This window comes from Camelus bactrianus, chromosome 25 (genome assembly GCF_048773025.1).
Source record: "Camelus bactrianus isolate YW-2024 breed Bactrian camel chromosome 25, ASM4877302v1, whole genome shotgun sequence".
NCBI classification, from domain to species: Eukaryota; Metazoa; Chordata; class Mammalia; order Artiodactyla; family Camelidae; genus Camelus; species Camelus bactrianus.
In genome coordinates this window covers 15,537,284-15,556,749 of record NC_133563.1, presented here as the reverse complement: position 1 = coordinate 15,556,749, position 19,466 = coordinate 15,537,284, and the positions used below count along the sequence as shown (strand labels likewise).

The following is a 19,466-nucleotide window of genomic DNA, read 5'->3' as shown; positions in this document are numbered from 1 at the left end:
TCTCTGTTACTTTCTATTTTCTTGCTTACCATCTCACTCTACATCTAAATAAATACAGTAATTCAAGAAACTTCACAGGAAGCAAGAAGGGTCCAATTGATACTATCAGGTAAAGGTAAATAACCTTTCAAATAGGATCATAAGAATTTTAGATGAGAAATGATTTTAGAGATTCAATATTCAAACTTTTCATATGAGGAAGGAAACTAAACTCATAGAGTTAAATAGTAATATATGTAACACAGTCAATTAGCAGCAGAGACCCTGCAATGGAACTCGAAAGCAATAATGTTAGAGAAGCAAGGAAATAAGAGAAGTATTTAAACCAATGAACCTCAACACAAAGAAAACTTTCAACGGCTATTGGAGCTCACAACATCCTTTAAAAAAGTTCATTCTCTCTTTTAATTAGTTCGTTTTATTAGTTCACCAATCTTTAAGAAAGGGTTTTCAATGACATTTTGAGATTTGAAATTCTATATAAATTATAATCTTCAATCCAGAAATTATAAATTACCACTTTATATACTTATAATTTTAAATTTGTTCACACTACCTCAATCGCTGCGTGCCAGAGAGTCGAACTCAAATCTTTTCTGTTTTGATAGGTTCCTGGCCAAACCGAAAGTGTAACCAAGTTTCCTCGGACTCTGTTGGCATCTCCCCATATTCTTATGCCTGGAAAAAAATAAAATTCCCACTGATACATATAAATTTGTAATGTGTACTATGGGGAATATCTTTCATTTTTTAAATGAGGTTAGTTTTCTAGTTTGAGCCTGACAAGCTAACCCCTTCGATTTTAGAGTGAGTCCTCTGAACTCTTTGATACTCTACCTCTTCAATAGACTACCTGAATTAGAATCTTCTGGGATGCTTGTTAAATATCTAGGTTCACAGGCTCCACCTTAACAGACACACATACAGATTTTACACACGTTAAATGAGGTTGTATTAAGCTTTAGCCTGACAGTTGAGAAAGGGTAACTCCCTAAATCAAATATGATTTTTATAAAATAATAACCTTTATTTGTGAATAATCCTTTTGATTTATATGTGAGAAGTATTTTAAAAGTCATAGTAATTTAAACAACTGGTGATGAGATAACTCACATAAGATCACGGTGTGGAAAATAATTCTTCTGGAGCTGTACTGCCCAACATGACAGCCACAGCCACATGTGACTACTTAAATGTAAAGTAAGTACAATTAAATTAAATACAGTTAGAATAAAAAATCCAATTTCTCAGTCACATAAACCACATTTCAAGGGTTCAATGGCCACATGCAGTTTAGTAAATACCACGTTAGCACAGACATAGACCATTTTCATTCTCACAGAATGATCAACGGACACCATGGCTCTGGAGTTTGCAGACAAGATTGTCTCAGAAAGACATGTTATTGGATGAAAATATTTTTATATTACCTTCCCCCACAGTAAAGTGAATGATGTTATCATCTATGTCCAGTCCATCTGTCCCAAACACACCAATTGCAGGGGAAAAGCCATTGTGAAAAGCACAGCCTCGAATATAAGATGAGCCATGTTCTTGAATCTATAAAATAGTGGGATTTATTGAACATTTAAAAAATAAAATTAAAGTACACTTAAAGGAAAACATTTGAAGTAGGTGATTTTCAGGAAACCAATCTTTTTAAGTAAAATACATAATATACATTCCACAGAAGGACATGAGTCCCAGTAGACCTCTTAATCCTGGCAAATTTCCATATACCTTCACCTTATGATGAAATAGAGCAAGAAAGTGTGCTAACTTTAAAGGTGAATTAAAAGTTCTCAAGTACTTTTCTATGCATTTATATTTTTATCATTACCTGCAAGATGCTAAGGAATTAAAAATTATTTTTCCGAATTGATTATATGATGAGCTGAGATTTTTTTAAATCATGAAAGTCAATATTCTAGGCAAGGGATTTTACAATTCAAATGTCTGTAAGAACCAGTCAACAAGAGGTTAGGTTTCAACTTCAAACCTACAAGATTATTTTTTATTTTCATAAGAAATATGTCCTCTCTCATATTCTCTTCAATTGTCAACCCTAAACATATTTATTTTCCTACTTTTGACAGAGGCATGGATATAGAGACATGCTTTTCATTTAAGAAATTTAAGCAACACTCACTTTAGTTGATAGTTACTATTTGGAAATATTTTTGGTCATTGCAAAATAAGGTGGAGATGTGAAATACTATTATAGATCTTCAATTCTTTCACCTTCTGTGTTCCATTTTCTACATTTTTTAAAACTGACCTTAAATAAATGCATCAAATGGTTGGAGTCAAACTCTGCTATGAATCTAAAAATGCTAATGTTAAGAAAGTTTTATTAGATTATAGTCTTAGCAATTCTAAGCTTTGCCTATTTAGTAAAGTGAAAATCTAACAAAAATCAAACTATTTGATTTTGATAAAATGCGAAAATTAAAGTACAAACCTGTCCCAGGTTAAGAAATGTAACAGCATATCTTGGATCTGTGCTATCCCTAAAGCCTTCTTGACCACTGTGATAAAATTCCACATTACTTATTCTTGCATTTCCTGGTGGGGAAAAGAGTTACACATTTTTTTTCTTCAAGCAGAATACAAATTTTTGGCAAGCTACAAAAGTAGTTGTAATTTTTCAAATTATAAATTTGTTTTCAACTTTTTCATGGCAATCTCATTCATTTTTCTTTGGTCTTTTAATATAAATAAGGCGATATTTCTGAACTTGTTTTTTTCACTGCCCCTCACAAGAACCTCTCTAGACATTTCTTTTTCTGAATGGGCTCCGTTCTCCATGAAATTTTAATATCACAGATACACTACATACTATCAATGTATGGTGGCCCTTTGGAGGACCACAAACCACTATTTATAGACTTTTTTTTTTTTGTCCCTCAAGAACCAATTTCTTCTACCTGTTGGTGGTGATGTTGTCCCTATTGAGAAGGCATTGCATGACGCACAAGATATAATTTACCTGACATTTCAATGTTGATGCTCTGAAGAGCTTTTAAGGACATTATCTCTACATAATCTTTTCCAGAATATGCATTGCCAAGTATCCGCTGATCAGTTTGTTATAAGTGTCACTGAAGTGACAAAAGGCAATTTCACAGATTAATAACAACAATAACAATCCATGAGAGATGACTGTGCCAAGTGCTGTACTAAGTGCTCAACAGGTGATGTGTGGTTTAATTCTCAAACATCCTATGAGTCAGGAACTTTTATTACTCCCATCTTCTGTATAAGGAGACTGAGGCACAGAGGTTCATGGCCAGTAAGAAACAGTAGAGAATAGTCCTTGTTTCAAAAACTGATATATCTAACAAAATGCATTGGAGAAGAGTTACTTTATACTAGAAGGGAAAAGCCTTTCTGGAAACCCATGAGCTAGCAATTGGATGTATGGTGGAGAACATCAGAATAATATGATAGAGACAGAGAAGAAATGGTTACTACAGACCACCTGGGCCCATGACAGCCAGAGATGTTTACTTACATCACAAAACAATTTATAGGAGTCATGGGAATAGAGTCCATCATGGGACTTCAGGTTAGATAGCCTGAATCAGTACATAAGATCAGCATGATTTCGCCCTTCTGATCATCTATTTCTCTGTCTTTAAAAGGGAGACAATATTTATGCCATAATACTGTGAGGATTAAATGACATAATATGTGTGAAATGCTTAGCACAGTGCCTGAAATCTTGTATTACGATCATCATTACTGTCCTCCTCACTTAAGCTTTTCTTGAGGGGGGGAATTAGGTTTAATTTTAATTAATTAATTAATTTTTAAGTGGAGGAACTAGGGATTGAACCCAGGACCTCATGCATGTTAAGCATGCACTCAACCACTGAGCTATACTGTCCCCCTACTTAAGCTTCTGTTGGCTGATAATGACCATTAAGTAGAAGTTAGAGTCAGACAGCTACTTGTTCAACATAATGATTTTCTAAAATGTGAGCTGCTGCAAAATGGAATAGGCAGTGGTGTAAACAAGTGAAGGGCTGCTGAAACAGTTTCAGTCAAAAATAGATGATTACTCCTGGTACTCAGATTGTGAGACTGAAACACCAGCTCCCAATAAAAAGAATCAGGATTACTTGGAAGAAGAACTTACTCTCAGTGTTGGCAAGAAAAAAAAAATTACAACATGTGCTTGTCTTATCAGAAAGCGAAGAAGCCAAAAAGAAAAGTCAGAAGGAGGACTTAAGTATTAACATGAAAAGGTTCTGAAAGTCAGTGAGGGGGCATTTGCAGTCCAATAAGATCAATGTTCACAATGGATTAGAACATATCAAATATATTCAAATCCATGGAGCTTATAATGGTACCAACAACAAAACAATACAAAAACTCCTTTTTCACCTTTGGAGGATACTTGGGAACCAACCCATTATTTTGAAAACTAGTTAATAAAGGGAAAGAATCAAACATTTTCCCTGCATTTCCTATGTAAACTGTCCTTCAAGGTAATCAAACAGGTGCTTGGGAAAACTTCTCTTTGTAGAAGTATTCTAGATTATAAATGAGGAGGGAATGGTAAAATTAAAATATCACAATTTTAAACCTCAGTGATTCAATAGATCCAGGCAATGATCATTAATGGCTGCTAACATCACAAAAGGAAAATCAATTGTACATTATGTGCCTATTAATGGAAAAATAACCACCAACTAGTAGGAATTATTGCCTAAAAATTGAGTCCAGGTTTGGTCAGTTTGCTACTTCTAAGCTATTTATGCATAGAAAATATACAAGGGAGGCAGGGACAAGTTAAATTCTAGAGATGAATCACTAAATTCAGACTATTGGAAACACTATGGACAGATGACCTAGCTTCTTTTATAAATAAATTGCAAGAAAAGAGAAATGAATCAGAGATTTAAGATTCATAACCAATTGCAACATGGATCTTATTTAGATCCTGGTATGAACAAAGAGAGTGAAAGAGAAAAAAGGAAAGAAAGGAAGGGAGGAAAGAAAAGAAAGAAAGGAAGGAAGGAAGGAAGGAAGGAAGGAAGGAAGGAAGGAAGGAAGAAAGAAAGAAAGAAAGAAAGAAAGAAAGAAAGAAAGAAAGAAAGAAAGAAAGAAAGAAAGAAAGAAAAAGAAAGAAAAAAGAAAGAAAGGGAAAGAAAGAGAGAGGGAGAGAGGAAGGAAGGAAGGAAGAAAGGAGGATGAGGGGAAAGGAGGGAGGAAAAGGGAGGATGTGGGAGGGAAGGAAAGAGGGAGGAAAATGGGTGAGCCTATAGATCAAACAAGATTGGCCAAGTGGATACTGGTGGTAACTGGTGATGGTAACACTGGGATTCATTGTACATTTCTCTATTTTTGATGTATGTTTGAAATTTTCCTTCAAACAAAAATAACAGCTCAGTTGTGCTTGTTATGAAATGATTTCTGTTTGCATGAGAGGCTGGGCTAGCTGTTATGTAGGTCATTGATTGTTAATTTGTTATTCTTTTGTCTGTGAAGGTAAAATAAGTAGAATCATGTTAGAAATTTGGTTTTGGAGGGTGGCCCCTGGACTATATAATCCCTCTCAAGACGGTATTTTTCCATGTGTTAAAAACAAGACAGCAGGCCCTAAACGGAGTCACTTCTGCCCTACAACATCAAACAGACTTAATTACAGTTACAGATCTCCCGGAAATGGAATCTTAACCCAGTCAATCAGGAATTGCCTGATCAGCATTGGTGAGGTCATTTGCTCAATAAATGTTTGCCTCCCCTATAGGGAAAGTAACTTTGCAATAACGAATCTGATTTTTGCCTGGTTTTACTGCCTTATTCCTGCCCCCTTCTGCCTATAAAAGTCTCTTATTTTGTACAGTTCTTTGGACCTTCTTTCTATGGGGCAGACTGGATGCCACCTGATTTATAAATTATTGAATAAAGCCAGTAAGATTTTAAAAATTTACTCAGTTGGATTTTGTTTTTAATGCATATGATCCTATAAAGGAGTGAGGATTATTTAAGACCTAAACATAGAAGAGACCATGCTATATTTCATTTAGAAAAATTAATTCAATTTTACTAACCTTTAAACGTCATCGCATTTTCAGTGAATGAGCTGACTAGGACACGTGCACCAAAAGATTCCTTGAACCAACCTGGGTAATCTTCACCAAGTATTTTGATGTTCCTACTTAGTATTCCAACATCAGCTGCTAATGTGTAGCTCTGACCAGTTGCAGGAACATGGTAACTTTGAGCTGCAGGAGAAGGACAGTTTGATGCTGAGAAACAACCTGTCTTTGTTTCTTTGTAGCTCACAGGCCACATAACTTACTGATATGCCAAAAGGCAACACAAAAACATGAACTGATTAGAGTTACATGCTTAAATCTACACAGGTGGCAGTCAGAAATCAAACCTTTTTATTTATAAAGTAAAATATAATCAAAAGTATTTCTTCTATTTACACCAAAAAGATGACTATAATCAGCACTTACAAAGTTATCACTTCAGAGGTATTTTGCAACCACTTCAAATTATACACAAAACATTCTTGTAAGATAAGTTGGGAAGCTTATTGTAGTTTTAATAGGAGATAAGACAGAGAAGTAAAAGAATTTGCCCAAGGCCATGTGGAGAATCAGCAATACACAGATATTACCTCTCCTGATGCCTAAACCTTGGTTTGTTCCACTTTTCCTGTGACATATTTTGTATCAATCACAATTCTTCATAAACATGTAGTAGTATATCAAATACAGCCTGGACATTTGCATCTTAGTGATTCTAAAATATAACCTAAATTACATTCTACACTTCTAGAAATCTCACTTAAAACTTTAAGATAAGCGGGTACATTTCAAACACAGAGAAGTATTTGGTACTTTTAAGTGAAAGAATCCATAATGTCAAATTTCAAAAATGATTTTACAACTAAAATATTCTTCAAAGAAATCTTTTTTTTTTGATTTAAAGAAAAAATATGAGGTACAGAATGATGGACATGCGCTTCAATCAACATACTGCTTTAAAAAGTTCTTTTAAGTTTCTTTTTCATGCAGGTCAAACATGCGGGTCCACCAGGCTATCACGTCCCCTTGGCTGGCGTTCTCATGAGCATCAGAAGTATCTGAATGGCTTTTCTAACATTACTCTCCTGCTGCTTCCACTTCCTGAGATTCAGATGAATTTAGCACGCCAAACAGGGAAAGACTGGGATGCTGGGAAGGTCCCGACTCTACAAGTTGGAAGATCATCTTCACATGATTCTGATTAATTCCTTCTCTCCTTGAGATTTACAGTTTTATCATTTTGCTGCACCTTGTCTAAATGCAGTTACAGGTGAGGAGTGCGTCAAGAAACAAATCAGGACAAAGATGCACTTGGATCAAGGGTTCTCAAATTTAGTGTGTGTAAGGATCTCACAAAGCTCGCTTAAAACAGAAAGTGCCAGTCTTACCCCATAGAATGTAACGTAGTAGGTCGTTGATGAATATTTGCTGAATGAATGAATGCACATAATACGACTTTTTGTAGCCAACACATAAATAGTAGCACCCACTGGGTACCAGTGCCAATCTGAGTGAAATGCTCCTCTAAAGTATTTGTGAGATATTTTATCAAATAATTGTAATTATAGAGGAGGGCACTAAAGTATGAATATTTAAAACATCTTAATTACATATTTATTTGGTTAAAGAACAGCCACTTACCGAGGTGAGTGTAGGAAAGGGTATCATTGAGAATGAGAAGTTTGTGATCGTGCAGGATTTTAACGATACTTCTAGTTTCTGTCTGGTGGAAGTCATAGCTTGTGGTTGTTATCACAATCTCTTCTCCCTCCTTAGAAGAATTCAAGGGTCAAATTCAAGAACAATTAAAAAAAAGCTTATATTTCTTAATAACTATTAAATAATTCTAATTTAACTTACATCTGACTAGAATCATGGTATTATCAGAGAGAACAAACCATACATTTTTAGGTCTCTAAAATAAATGTGCATTTGTTTGACATTAAGAATTCTAAATTTTGAACTATCTCAACATTTCTTTAAATTTAATTCATTTAATAAAACACAAGCAATATATCTTTTTAAAAAATTAAATAGATCAAAGCAAATATGTTCCTATTTTTATTAAAAACTGGTCAGGACATGGACCTAGAGATTATCATATTTAGTGAAGTAAGTCAGACAGAGAAAGTCAAATATCATATGACATCACTTACATGTGGAATCTAAAAAATGACACAAATGAACTTATATACAAAACAGACTCAGACATGGGAAACAAATTTACGATTACCAAGGGGGAGAGCAGGGATAAATTAGAAATGTAGGATTAGCAGAAACAAGCTACTACATATAAAATAGATAAACAAGATCCTACGGTATGGCACAGCTATGCAATAGCTGGTAATAACCCATAATGCAAAAGAATATATATATATAACTGAGTCACTATACTGTACACCAGAAATGAGCACAACACTGTAAATCAACTACACTTCAATAAAAATAAATAAAAACTAGTCAGAACAATATTTTGAAGACTTAAAAAAATTTCCCCATTTTTTTTTCACACAATTAACCATCACTTGATATTCCTGAAAAACAGGAGTTCTTGGCTAGAAGGCCTGTAACAAAAGACAGGTTACCAAGAGAAAAGCATTCAGATTTATTTAATATAAGTTTTACGTGACACGGGAACTTTTGTAAGGAAATGAAGACCTGAAGAAATTGTTAGATCTGAGCGTTCTTATGCTGGGTTAGAAGAAGAGTGGAGGGTAGTGGGAGAAGGGATAGGTTTGAGCTAAGTGTGGTAAACTGGGAGAATCAGCACGGCTTGTTCATTCAGATTCCTCTCTGTGTCCCTTTGTCTTCAGAGATGGGGATGGTGCTTTCCTCTGGGTACAGGGAGGGCAACTCTCAAATGAAGGTTTCATGACCTGCTTCAGGGGAAGGTCAGAAAGTCCTTCTGGCACACACAGGAATTTCTTCAGCTTAAAATATTCAATTTTGGGAGGTAGCATATCCTGAACCCCGTCCTACTCTTGAGAGAGACTTTCTTGGTCCATCCTAATGTTATCTGCCACCCTCTGCCAATGCAGCCTCTAAGACACTATCTGTTTTATTTCCCTCATCATGAAGATTACAACCTGAAATTAACACTCTACTTGTTCAGTTAATGTCTGTCTCTCCCACTCCAATGCAGTGTCCACTGGAGTTTGACCAATTTCTTCACAACTGAATCCTCAGTGCCTAGCAAATGTCTGACACTGATTGAACAGTAACTGGATAAATAATGAGCAGAAAATATTAATTGGATAATTAAAAATAGTAATTGGATAAACAATAAGGATACCAAAATCATTTAATTTTCTTTTAAAAAGTAATCACACCTCAGTGATCACAAATAAGGATACGCTGTAAATAGATTATAATACCTCCCAATAAATCCTCCTTCTATTTGCTGATTTTAAACTACGGTTGGGGAGCCAACCCATATGTTTTGATGATTTGTATGCATTTACTCAGACTAAGCCTCTTTTTATGACTTTAAAGTTCATTCTCAGCAGAAAGGAACTGGCTGAGAAGTGACAGCCTGGAAAAGGAATCCATCCATTTTTCCTGACCCTTTACCATTAAAAAGAATATCTGTAGAACATGTGAGAGTCTCTGTCCTACACACATATGAGTATAGAAAGACAGAATTGCCACCACTCATATTTTACCACAAATCTCTCATTTAACACAGGTGTGTTCTTTATTAGGTTTGCAAATTGGTGTTTTTTTTTTAATTGGAGTACAGTCGATTTACAATGTAACACAATTGTTTTTAAATATCACTGGGCATCAGGATTTTTCTAAATGCTTAACGTACAAGATCACAAATTAGAAGTAAAGAGAGAACCAAGATAATAATAATATGTATTTAAAATAATTCCTTGTTCTATTTTGCAAGAATCTGAAATAATGTTTTTACCCCAAACTTTCATATTTTTCTTTCATAACCAGTATATACACAATGTTCTTTATATATTCTGAAGGACCTTTGAGACCACAATTTTTAAATGCCTGCTATCAGGTCAGCTTTTTGAGTGCAAGGTAATTGCAAAATATACATTTCTTGTCTGGTTAATCATGTGAGAAAATAAATGCCCATGAGAATAAAGAAGAAACCTTTTTATATTGCCCATTGTGTGTATTCACTTTCCATCACACAGCAATTCTTCTACCTGCCAATCCACAGCATCCATCAGAGAGAGGACTCTGGAACCTGCCTCTGCAGTTTCTGAGAGCTTGGTTTTATATATCAAACGTGGAATTCCATGAAGATCCAGCTCACCGAACACCCCTGCAGAAGAAAAACACACTCCTATATATTCACCACACAGAACTGAGTTAGGTGCTAGTATAAAGTGAAGCAGTTAGTTGATACATTCTAATAAGGGACTGAACATTTTAGAATGAATGGAAAGAATTAGGGTTATCTGCTCAGGGCTGTGTAAGAAAGTTTTGGCTCTTTGACCCACTTCTAGGAAACTGGTACATAGAAATTAAACCTAATAGATAAGGATACATGAATGAGGATAATTACTACAACAATATTTGGGAAATATTAGAAATATTAGAAAACTAGAATTAATCCAAATATATATCAATAGGAGAATGAACAAATAAATAATAAACAGTACAAATACTGTAGTGTAATATGCTACAAAAAGGAAGAATGTGATCTGGAAAGATATCCAAAATATGCTAAAAGAGAAAAGAAAACTGCATAGTAATATTTGACCATATTTTTAAGGTACAACATTACCACCACAAGTCATTATATGTAACATGAATATAGGCATCAATAAAAAGCATGAAATAACATGCAAAAATTGCTAACTAATGCTACTTTCAAGGGAAGAGTAGAATTGGAAAAATGTATTTTTTATATTATTCTGTGTTGTTAGAAAGGTTATTTTTTAAATTAAAAAAACACATAAAAGCAAAACCATATTTTAAAGATTGAATTTGTCTGCCTCAAGAAACTTTTCTTTAAGACTTGAATTTATCTATCTCAGGACAGCAATTCAACTTTAAGACTTTTTTTTGTTAGCCCTTTATTTATTGCCTCTGTTTTAGAAATTGTACATTGGAACAACTGCAACACATTAATGTGTTTTTAAAATATATATGCAGTAGTATTAATAAAAGCAATTAATAAACCCTCTCAGGTCCTTTGCTTTCTAGATCTGAACAGGAATATGTACAGCCACACAAATGCAACTGGAAAATTAAAACTTAGCAACTGTTACAACTGGGTAACTGTGAGCAATTTCAATTGATCCACAGATTGTTAATACTGTGAATGGAATACTGTGGAGGAAAGTTACCTTTTAGGGTAAAAGTACTAAAATATGAAACATATCATTGCTCATATAAAACAGATTATGAAGAAAACCAGATTAGAGAAATAATATACATATGGAGAGATTAATGTTGGTTTTGCATTAAATTACATTTTGGTTTAAAATACATCTATTTTAATGTGACATGATTTGATTGTTTAAAATCTCAGCAACTTTTATAAACTAACACTGCAAATAAATGTCTGTAAAAACTTCTGAAACAATAACATCGTGAACTGCTAACAAGCCTTTTAGTGCTACACGTTTTAAAGTAGATTTGCAAAACTAACATGACTCTTTCAGTGTCTGGAAACACGCACCTAAGACCTTTGATCCTTGATTTGGTCCTTCTGGAAGAGCCCACTCTGGAGTAGAATGACTCCCTCTGAGAACAATCTGTAATTCTCCTTTAAAAGGGTTATCTTCCCAGCCACCAATTAATCTACCTCCCTGCAGTGAAGCAGAAAATTGTTACTACTTCAAAACTGAGCAGGAAAAATTTCCCCCATAAAAAAGGAATTAGAAAGACTGGCAGCCTCCCCTGGTAAAAATGAATGAATTTTTGTTATACAAAGAGTGTTATACCTAGAAGTGACCTTAATTTAACCCATCCACTTTGGGCAGCTTAAACGATTTTTCAAAGGTCAAATTCAATATCTACTTGAACTGGACCTAAAACTGACGCCTCCTAAGACCTAAACTAGTGCTGTTTGAACAGATCACATTGTATTTTAAAGTAACGTGGCATATATAAAATATACTCCTCCTTACATTCAAGCTATGCTATTTATGAGCCATCATTGTTAATAAAAACAACTCTTACTAGATGTTTGCTGATTCTATGCCAGGCACAATATGCAAGGCTTTATATATAAATCATTTAGCCTTTATACTAGGCCCATGAATTGGAATTATCATTCTCATTTCATAGGTGAGAAAACTGATGCTGAAAGAAGTCAAATAACCTGTTACCCGACTATCAAACAGTGAGTAAGGATTCCAACAAAGCTTTACTTTACCTCTAAACTCTGCATCTAATCAAAATATAAAACACCTTTAAAGCATTAAACACCTAGTCTCATGAAAGGCTACCACTTATTTTTCAGTGGTGTTAAATAGCTTTTTGGTTAGACCACTCTTTTAAATGAATAACAATAAAAAGCTGGCAGAACAATTAAACTGATTAAACTATTACATGCTCAAGACTATCTGAGGTTCATCAGGGAATAAGGAGATTATTCCAAACAATTGAAATATTTTTATTAGTCTGCTCCTGGTTTTCATAATCCCATCTACATCCATTCATTTTAACAAATACTGTTTGTTTTCTTTGTTTAAAAAACAGGCTTAAAATCTTTTTAATTTTTTTCCAGGACTCCAGGGGATTCTCTGTTTGTTGGAGCACACTGTGAGGTCAGCTTTACCCAATAATAATGCAAATATTCCAGAGGATTGAAAATGGGCAAACCTCACACTAGAAAGTAGCATGATAATTCCTGCTTAAGGAATTTAAAGGAGAGCAGAAATAAACTGAACTTACACGAGGCTCCCATTTCAAGGGGCAGAGCCAGTTGTATCTTTTATTCACATCAACTGAATGTGCTTTCTTATACTTTGTTCAGTAAATCACCAACATTTTAGTATTTGGTTAATAAGGGTATAAGTTACCAGACCCTCATTCTTACCTGTAGTGATATGTAGGTAGCATTCAAAACAACTTTTCCATAAGAAGACCCTGTAGCTCCCACATTATGTTTATCTTCCAGTTCCAGAACCCCCCAAATAATGAGTCTTTCCATTGGTGGAATATCTGTGTCTGCCACAATCCATGTTCCTATAAGACAAGACTTTAATACAAGGAATATAACATAACCCATAGACTATAGCCTAGAGATAAAACACTGACAGCCTTATTAGTGAGTCCTGATTTTGGAGTTTGTGAGCCTTTTCCCATACAATGACTAATTTTTGTCTCTCAGAAGATCAACTATTCTTAATATTCAGGTTTAAATGCACATAAGATACAGAAGCGAGGTCTGGTATTCAGGACATGATAATTGACTCCATCTCGCCACATTTTCTTTTTCCGCAAGGTGTGCTGCTTAAAGGTGGGACACTTACTATTGTGGCACCTATCCTAATGGTGCATATACACAAGCATTTTATCTATTTATGCTTATGCATTTACCTTCTGGAATAACAACATTTGCTCCTGGGTGAGGTATGGTATAATTATTTTCTCGAGATGATTGCCAAAAAGAATCATTTGACCATAGGCTGAAAAGAGAAAAGATATTTTCATTAAGTATTATTCCTGTACATTTAATGAGCATCTCCTTAGGGGATAGGTCTATACTAGGTGTTTTGGGGATGACAGAATACAAATTAGATAGTCTGTAATTTCACTATAGACAAGCTAATATATGCAATTAGTAAAATACAAACACAACTACATAGTTTTTTTTCTCCATTGAAGAAAATTTCCTTTCCATCCACAATCTGAATCACTTTTTCTCCTACTAAATCCTTACTGTGATACCCTAATTTTGTCTAACATGTAAATAACTTGATTTCCTTATAAGATTTCACATGGTGGAAAAGTGAAAAGAAATGCATCCTTTGTCCACTTAAAGACACTTACATAGGGTGCTATTCCATAAGGAGAGAGGCAGGAGGGTATACAGTTGGCTAGATTCTGTGAAGGGAGGGCTGGAAGACTGGTCTCTGAATTGGCAAGGATGGGTCAATGAGGGTAAGCTCCTGGGCTGGGGGCAGGGATGGCAGTTCTATAACCAGAGGGAAGGTTATGTTAAATTGAAATAAATATAGAAATACACTGGAGGAGAGGAGGTCTCCACTTCCCATCACTATGCCTGCTAGAAATGATCTCAGTGCAAACTACTATATAGAATATTGTTATAAAGTTAGTATTTTCCCATTAAAAAATGTCTGCAATCAGAAGTTGCTCTCCTGACCAAGTAAAAAATTTAAAAATTCTATGGTATTAATGCTAGAATTCTATAAAAGAACCAATATACAGTTTATTTAGTTAGAAGTATATTTTTAATTACAAATTTGAATTACTAAGTTGTATTACTAAAAAATCTGTTCATCAAAAATCCTGTTATAAAAATTTTGCCTTCAGGGGTTTTAAAGAGAGATTTGCAGCTAAAGGATTACTGAGGATTATTTAGACTCACAATAATACAAATTTCATGAAGCAATCTCATTTAAGGTTTGTTTAAAGGCTGTATCTAAGTAACTTGACTAGCATTGCAGATTGAATAATTGATTTTATCTAGCTTTTCTCAAGCCTTTCTTTCTTATCCCCAGAAGCACTAGACTGTGCTTGGTATACATTCTTCTTATTGTCCATTGCTATGATCAATAAAGACCAATATCTCTTAAACTAGGCATTTGTCTGTTGTGTGGCTAGAGCTTTATATTCTAATCTTGATCTAACAGTTTTGGATCAAGATTCTCTTTGTTTTCACTCATAACTATCTGCAAGATATAAATTAATAATTCCAATTATAGCTTTTTTTCAGTGAGCAGAACTCATATTGTAGGGGGAAAACCTATACTGGGCATATACATGTAGTATGTAAACATATACCTCTATCATACCCTGGTCTACACCAATCTAAATCTATTACATGAGTCATAATAAATACTAAATAAACATTTAATAATTATATCTACCTTAGACTAGAGAGGGCTTTCTGGCCAATAACCTCTATGGCCCATGTCTCTTCTAAAGCTCCCTAGAGTCTTATGAGCCTCCTGCTTTTTCCACTGTCCCTCTGTAAATTGAGTGATATAAGTGGTCTTTTCAAAATATAATGTCACTTATCAGCTGGAAATCTTTTAAAGACTTCTCATATTTCTTAATACTAACTGCCTGCATGACTTGAATGGCTATGAACAAACAAAAGGCCTACATACTAATATGTGGCTGGTCGCTTCCTCGGAGTTGGTTTTCTTGATGGGGAAGGTACAGGAAAGCAGTCCTGGAGAACACAGCAGTAAGCTTGGAAATTAATAACAACATCCTTCACATCAGGATCTAGGGTCCCAGAAATGGGCTGGCTCTGATGAAGGTCATTTCTTCCTGACACTGATAGCGAAGGAAAAGCAGTTTAAACTAACATGGTGATCAAAGTACTTGAACGTAAACAAAATCATGGCAATTTGAAAATATTATTTATTTTATTTTATTTTGTTAGATAGTAATTTGGTATAATTCAAATGTATGGGATAGGTATGAAGAAATTCCAACAAAATGCACGTCTTATTAAAATGCAGAGTCAAAATATCTCGGCAAAAACAAATACTTGAGAGCTCAATTAAAATTTATTTTTAAATACTTTTTATCTTCCAAAAATAATTAACTAATAAAAATGGAAACAAAATATATGACAGTTCATTGTACTCATTTCCTCTAATTTTGTGAAATAAACATTGGGGCTAATTACGAGTGTTGGTGCTACCTCCAAATATAAAATGTAAGTTCTTAATTCAACTCAAGGCTTTTTCTAGCATAAACTTATCCATCCTTTAATTCAACAAACATTTATCAAATCCTGCTATATACAAGACACTACATAACACATATGTCCATGAAGCAATTTTTCTCCTCTTTTAGATGAAGCAGTAGATAAAGCAATCACTTTTGTCTACTGAATACATACCCAAGTAATACAGAGTACTAGTGTTTGCTTCAAGGTGCCAATCTCCATTCTTGCTAGTATTCCAATTCAATGGAGTGGAAGAGCCATTCCTCACATCATTAATATTAAACATATCAGGATTTTGAGTGAAGTTATGAGATATGATTACATAGTCTTCTTCCTTTAAGGTTTGCAAAAAAGTGACTTGTTTTACATGTTGATATTTTGCATAGTATACATTAATTTTGAGGACATTCATTAACCCCTATAATAAAACTTAAATTTTGGTTTTTGTTTGTTTTTTATGTTGTATTTATACTTTGTTTATTAACATTTCACCTATCTATGGCAAAAATGCTAACTCTATCACTAAGGCAATGAAAATCTTTCTCTCTCTAAACATATATATGTTTATGTGTGTTAAGTATGTTTATATATGTTATATATACAAATACACACACACTATACATACGTATAAATTTAGAAAATATTTAATTTATATAATGTTTCAAAACATTTAAAACAATGCTAGGTATTTTTTTGGCTACCCATATGTAGTGTAGATAGAAGAATGCAAATGGGGATGAAAATACCCAGTTCTGGATACTGGTGACCACTAAAGGTGGGAATGATATCAGAGTAAGGCATACAGAGGATCTTCACTTCTTCTAAAATGCTTATTTCTTTTAAAAAATCTAAAATAAACAGTCATAAAATATTAGATTCAGATAGAGCTAGGGGGTGGGCATACAGGACTTGCTCTGTAATTTTCTGTATTTGGTATATTTTACTATACAAATAATAAACTCTTACAGCTGGTGCCCAAACATCATAAGCAATCAATAAACATTAGTTATTACCATGGTAATAAGAACAGAGCTCACACTTAGTGCTACAGGAATGTGGCGGAAAGACTGCTTACTTCTGATTCTTAAAGAAGGTTCTTTGTTTTTTTTTTTTTGTTTTTTTTTTTTGGCTTGCTTCTGAGATTTAGGATGGGTCATGAAAAGTGTGCAGGACTTTGCTGGGTCACTGTGTGTGGCAAGGGCATTCTGGGCTCACAACTGATGTGAGTAAGGAGGGTGTGTGGGCTGTGTTTGAGTAATATGCAATCATAACTATTAGAAGATGGATTTTGCAGCTTTTTGTTTACCTTAAATCCGTAGAATGTTGACGTGTACGATATGTTGGTTACGTGATCTATATCTTTAAAATACCAGTTAATGTGCTTTGCGTTTGGAATCAGAGCCATCCATCCAGACATGTGAGTCAGTCGTTTCTTCTGAAAGGGAACAATGCTTGTGCCTGTAGAACACAAAACAAGTAACAGTAATCTCTGCCTCCAGGAAATTCCTTCTCTTATGAACAAGTGCAAAGGTAAATATGAATCTAGTCTATGGAAGTCTCTAAAATGTTAGCATAACATTTCACGACTTATCTTCTAGATGACTTTGTGCCCCGATGTTTAATATCACACTTAACTAAAACATAAAATGCTTTCTCACTTGGAATTTTGAATGAGACGGAGCCTTTATTCCTTAGAGAAAGATAAAATTGAAATACGATGATGATTACGACTACTAAGACATGAGTGCTTAAATATATCAATACAAGTCTTTAAATACCATTGATCTAAAATATAATTCTATTTCTATTCATTTAAATCTTAATTCTTCATAATCCTTCATTTGCAAAGTATGCAAATATAAGTTCTCAACTTTTTTAGGTTCTTCTATATTTGTTGCCTAGTAAGTATGAATGGAAAGTTTTGATTTAGACCTCTTAATGAGCTAGGCTGCAAGTAGACCTACCACTGACACTGGCCATGATACCCTAAATTTTGTGAATGACAAACTTGGAACCTGAACTCCCTGTTACGGGAAAAAGATTTAATTTGAGATAATGTCCGACAATTTCAGCTGAAGATTTGAAAAGATCTCTTACAATATAGACTAATTGCCCATATTCTATTTTTTTCCTCCCCCTCCTCTTTTTTCATCTCTGATTGAATTTTATGTTAAATTTGCAACCTTTTCTCTTACAAATTTAGGAGGAAGAAGCTACAAGCAAGATCACAAAATAAACTGTCATCCTTTCACTCTTGAGTATAAGGCAAAACAAATTCCAGTATCAAAGGGGAACAAATTCTTAGGCTTATGAATTGCACTAGTGCATTCTGAAAAGGCCATGACCAGAGGCACCAAAAACTCACAGTTTCAAAAGACCTACAATGTATGAGAAGAGCTATGATAACTTGGATTGTTCAGCAAGTACCCAGTCCTCTCTCCTCCTTGAGGGCAGAATACACGTTCCCGCTCTGTTGATACCGGGTGACTTCTTTGGCTCACGGGATATCAGCAGAAATGACATGTGCAAAGGCTTGAAAAGTGCTTGCTGGGTGAAACACACCCTTTTGAGACTCTGACATTGCAATGCAAAGAGCCTCCCCCAGGAGAACAGTGGATAGCACACAAAGGTGACATTTGGCATACAGAGACAGAAAAATTATACAGATCTTGGTGGACAGAAATCTAATTCAAGTAACCCAAGTGGAAATTTTTTACCACTTACCCATTTCCTAGATCGAAGCCAATTCACAGACTGGAAGCACTTGCACTGAGTGGGAGAAACCTGTGGCCATTTAACAGGCTACTATATAACAGGGAGAGGAAACTACCCAGACACTTCAAGAGTTGTTAGATCCCGGCTCTGAATTGATACCAACCCTCCAACCCTAAATGCCACCGTGGTCTACCAGCTGGAGTCAGAGCTTATGAAGGCCAGGTGATAGATTGAGTCTTTGCTCAGTCTTACAGCCAGTCCAGTGGGGCCACCGGTTCATCTGACGGGTATTTCTCCAATTACAAAGCGTATAGTGTGAATAGATAAAGAACTCTGTTTGAAGGAAGGGCAGAAGCTGACATTCTATTAAGAGGATCCGATAACACACAGTGGAGTAACAATATCGCAGCATGTCCAGATGTATCCGACACAGCTATAATTTAGCAGCTATTGTATGGCGCATATAATCATGCTACCCATTTTCAAAATTCATTTGACTTATATTGAGATACATGATTTTAGTTTCAAATTGCAAGTTTCTACCTTGTAAATATCATTAAAGGTGGAAATTTGGAAATGCTGTCATCAAGAAGCTACATCTTTTAGATTTATGCAGAAAATGTAAAAAACTATATTTGATAATGATCTGTTTAGCAACTCTTCGATTCATCGATATTTTTCCTATTTTCCTAAATCTGCAGTCTATCAGAACAGTGTCCATGAGAATGGATTAATTGCAGAGAGATATTTTCACTAATAATTCATAGACAGATGACAGATGGTCGGATGAATGGATGGATGGAATGATATATAGATCTAAGCCAGGCAGGTCAGGTATGATGGGAATAGATATA

At 34.6% G+C, this 19,466-nt stretch overlaps 1 protein-coding gene across 3 annotated transcripts in view; it reads right to left on the bottom strand.

Moving 5' to 3' along the window:
* PKHD1L1 (PKHD1 like 1) overlaps positions 1-19,466 on the bottom strand; it is a 133,739-nt gene that overhangs the window by 25,725 nt on the left and 88,548 nt on the right. For all 3 annotated transcript variants that reach the window (XR_006725162.2, XM_010955840.3, XM_045517270.2), the window contains 12 exons: positions 17,204-17,355; positions 16,072-16,231; positions 15,326-15,497; positions 13,569-13,657; positions 13,066-13,214; positions 11,701-11,830; positions 10,217-10,335; positions 7,692-7,821; positions 6,063-6,236; positions 2,462-2,565; positions 1,431-1,560; positions 557-678 (listed from right to left, as the gene is read on the bottom strand). Coding sequence is in view for 2 of the 3 variants with exons in the window: in XM_010955840.3 (XP_010954142.2) it covers positions 557-678; positions 1,431-1,560; positions 2,462-2,565; positions 6,063-6,236; positions 7,692-7,821; positions 10,217-10,335; positions 11,701-11,830; positions 13,066-13,214; positions 13,569-13,657; positions 15,326-15,497; positions 16,072-16,231; positions 17,204-17,355 (1,631 nt within the window). In the remaining variant the exon portion in view is untranslated. The remainder of the gene's footprint in view (positions 1-556; positions 679-1,430; positions 1,561-2,461; positions 2,566-6,062; positions 6,237-7,691; positions 7,822-10,216; positions 10,336-11,700; positions 11,831-13,065; positions 13,215-13,568; positions 13,658-15,325; positions 15,498-16,071; positions 16,232-17,203; positions 17,356-19,466) is intronic.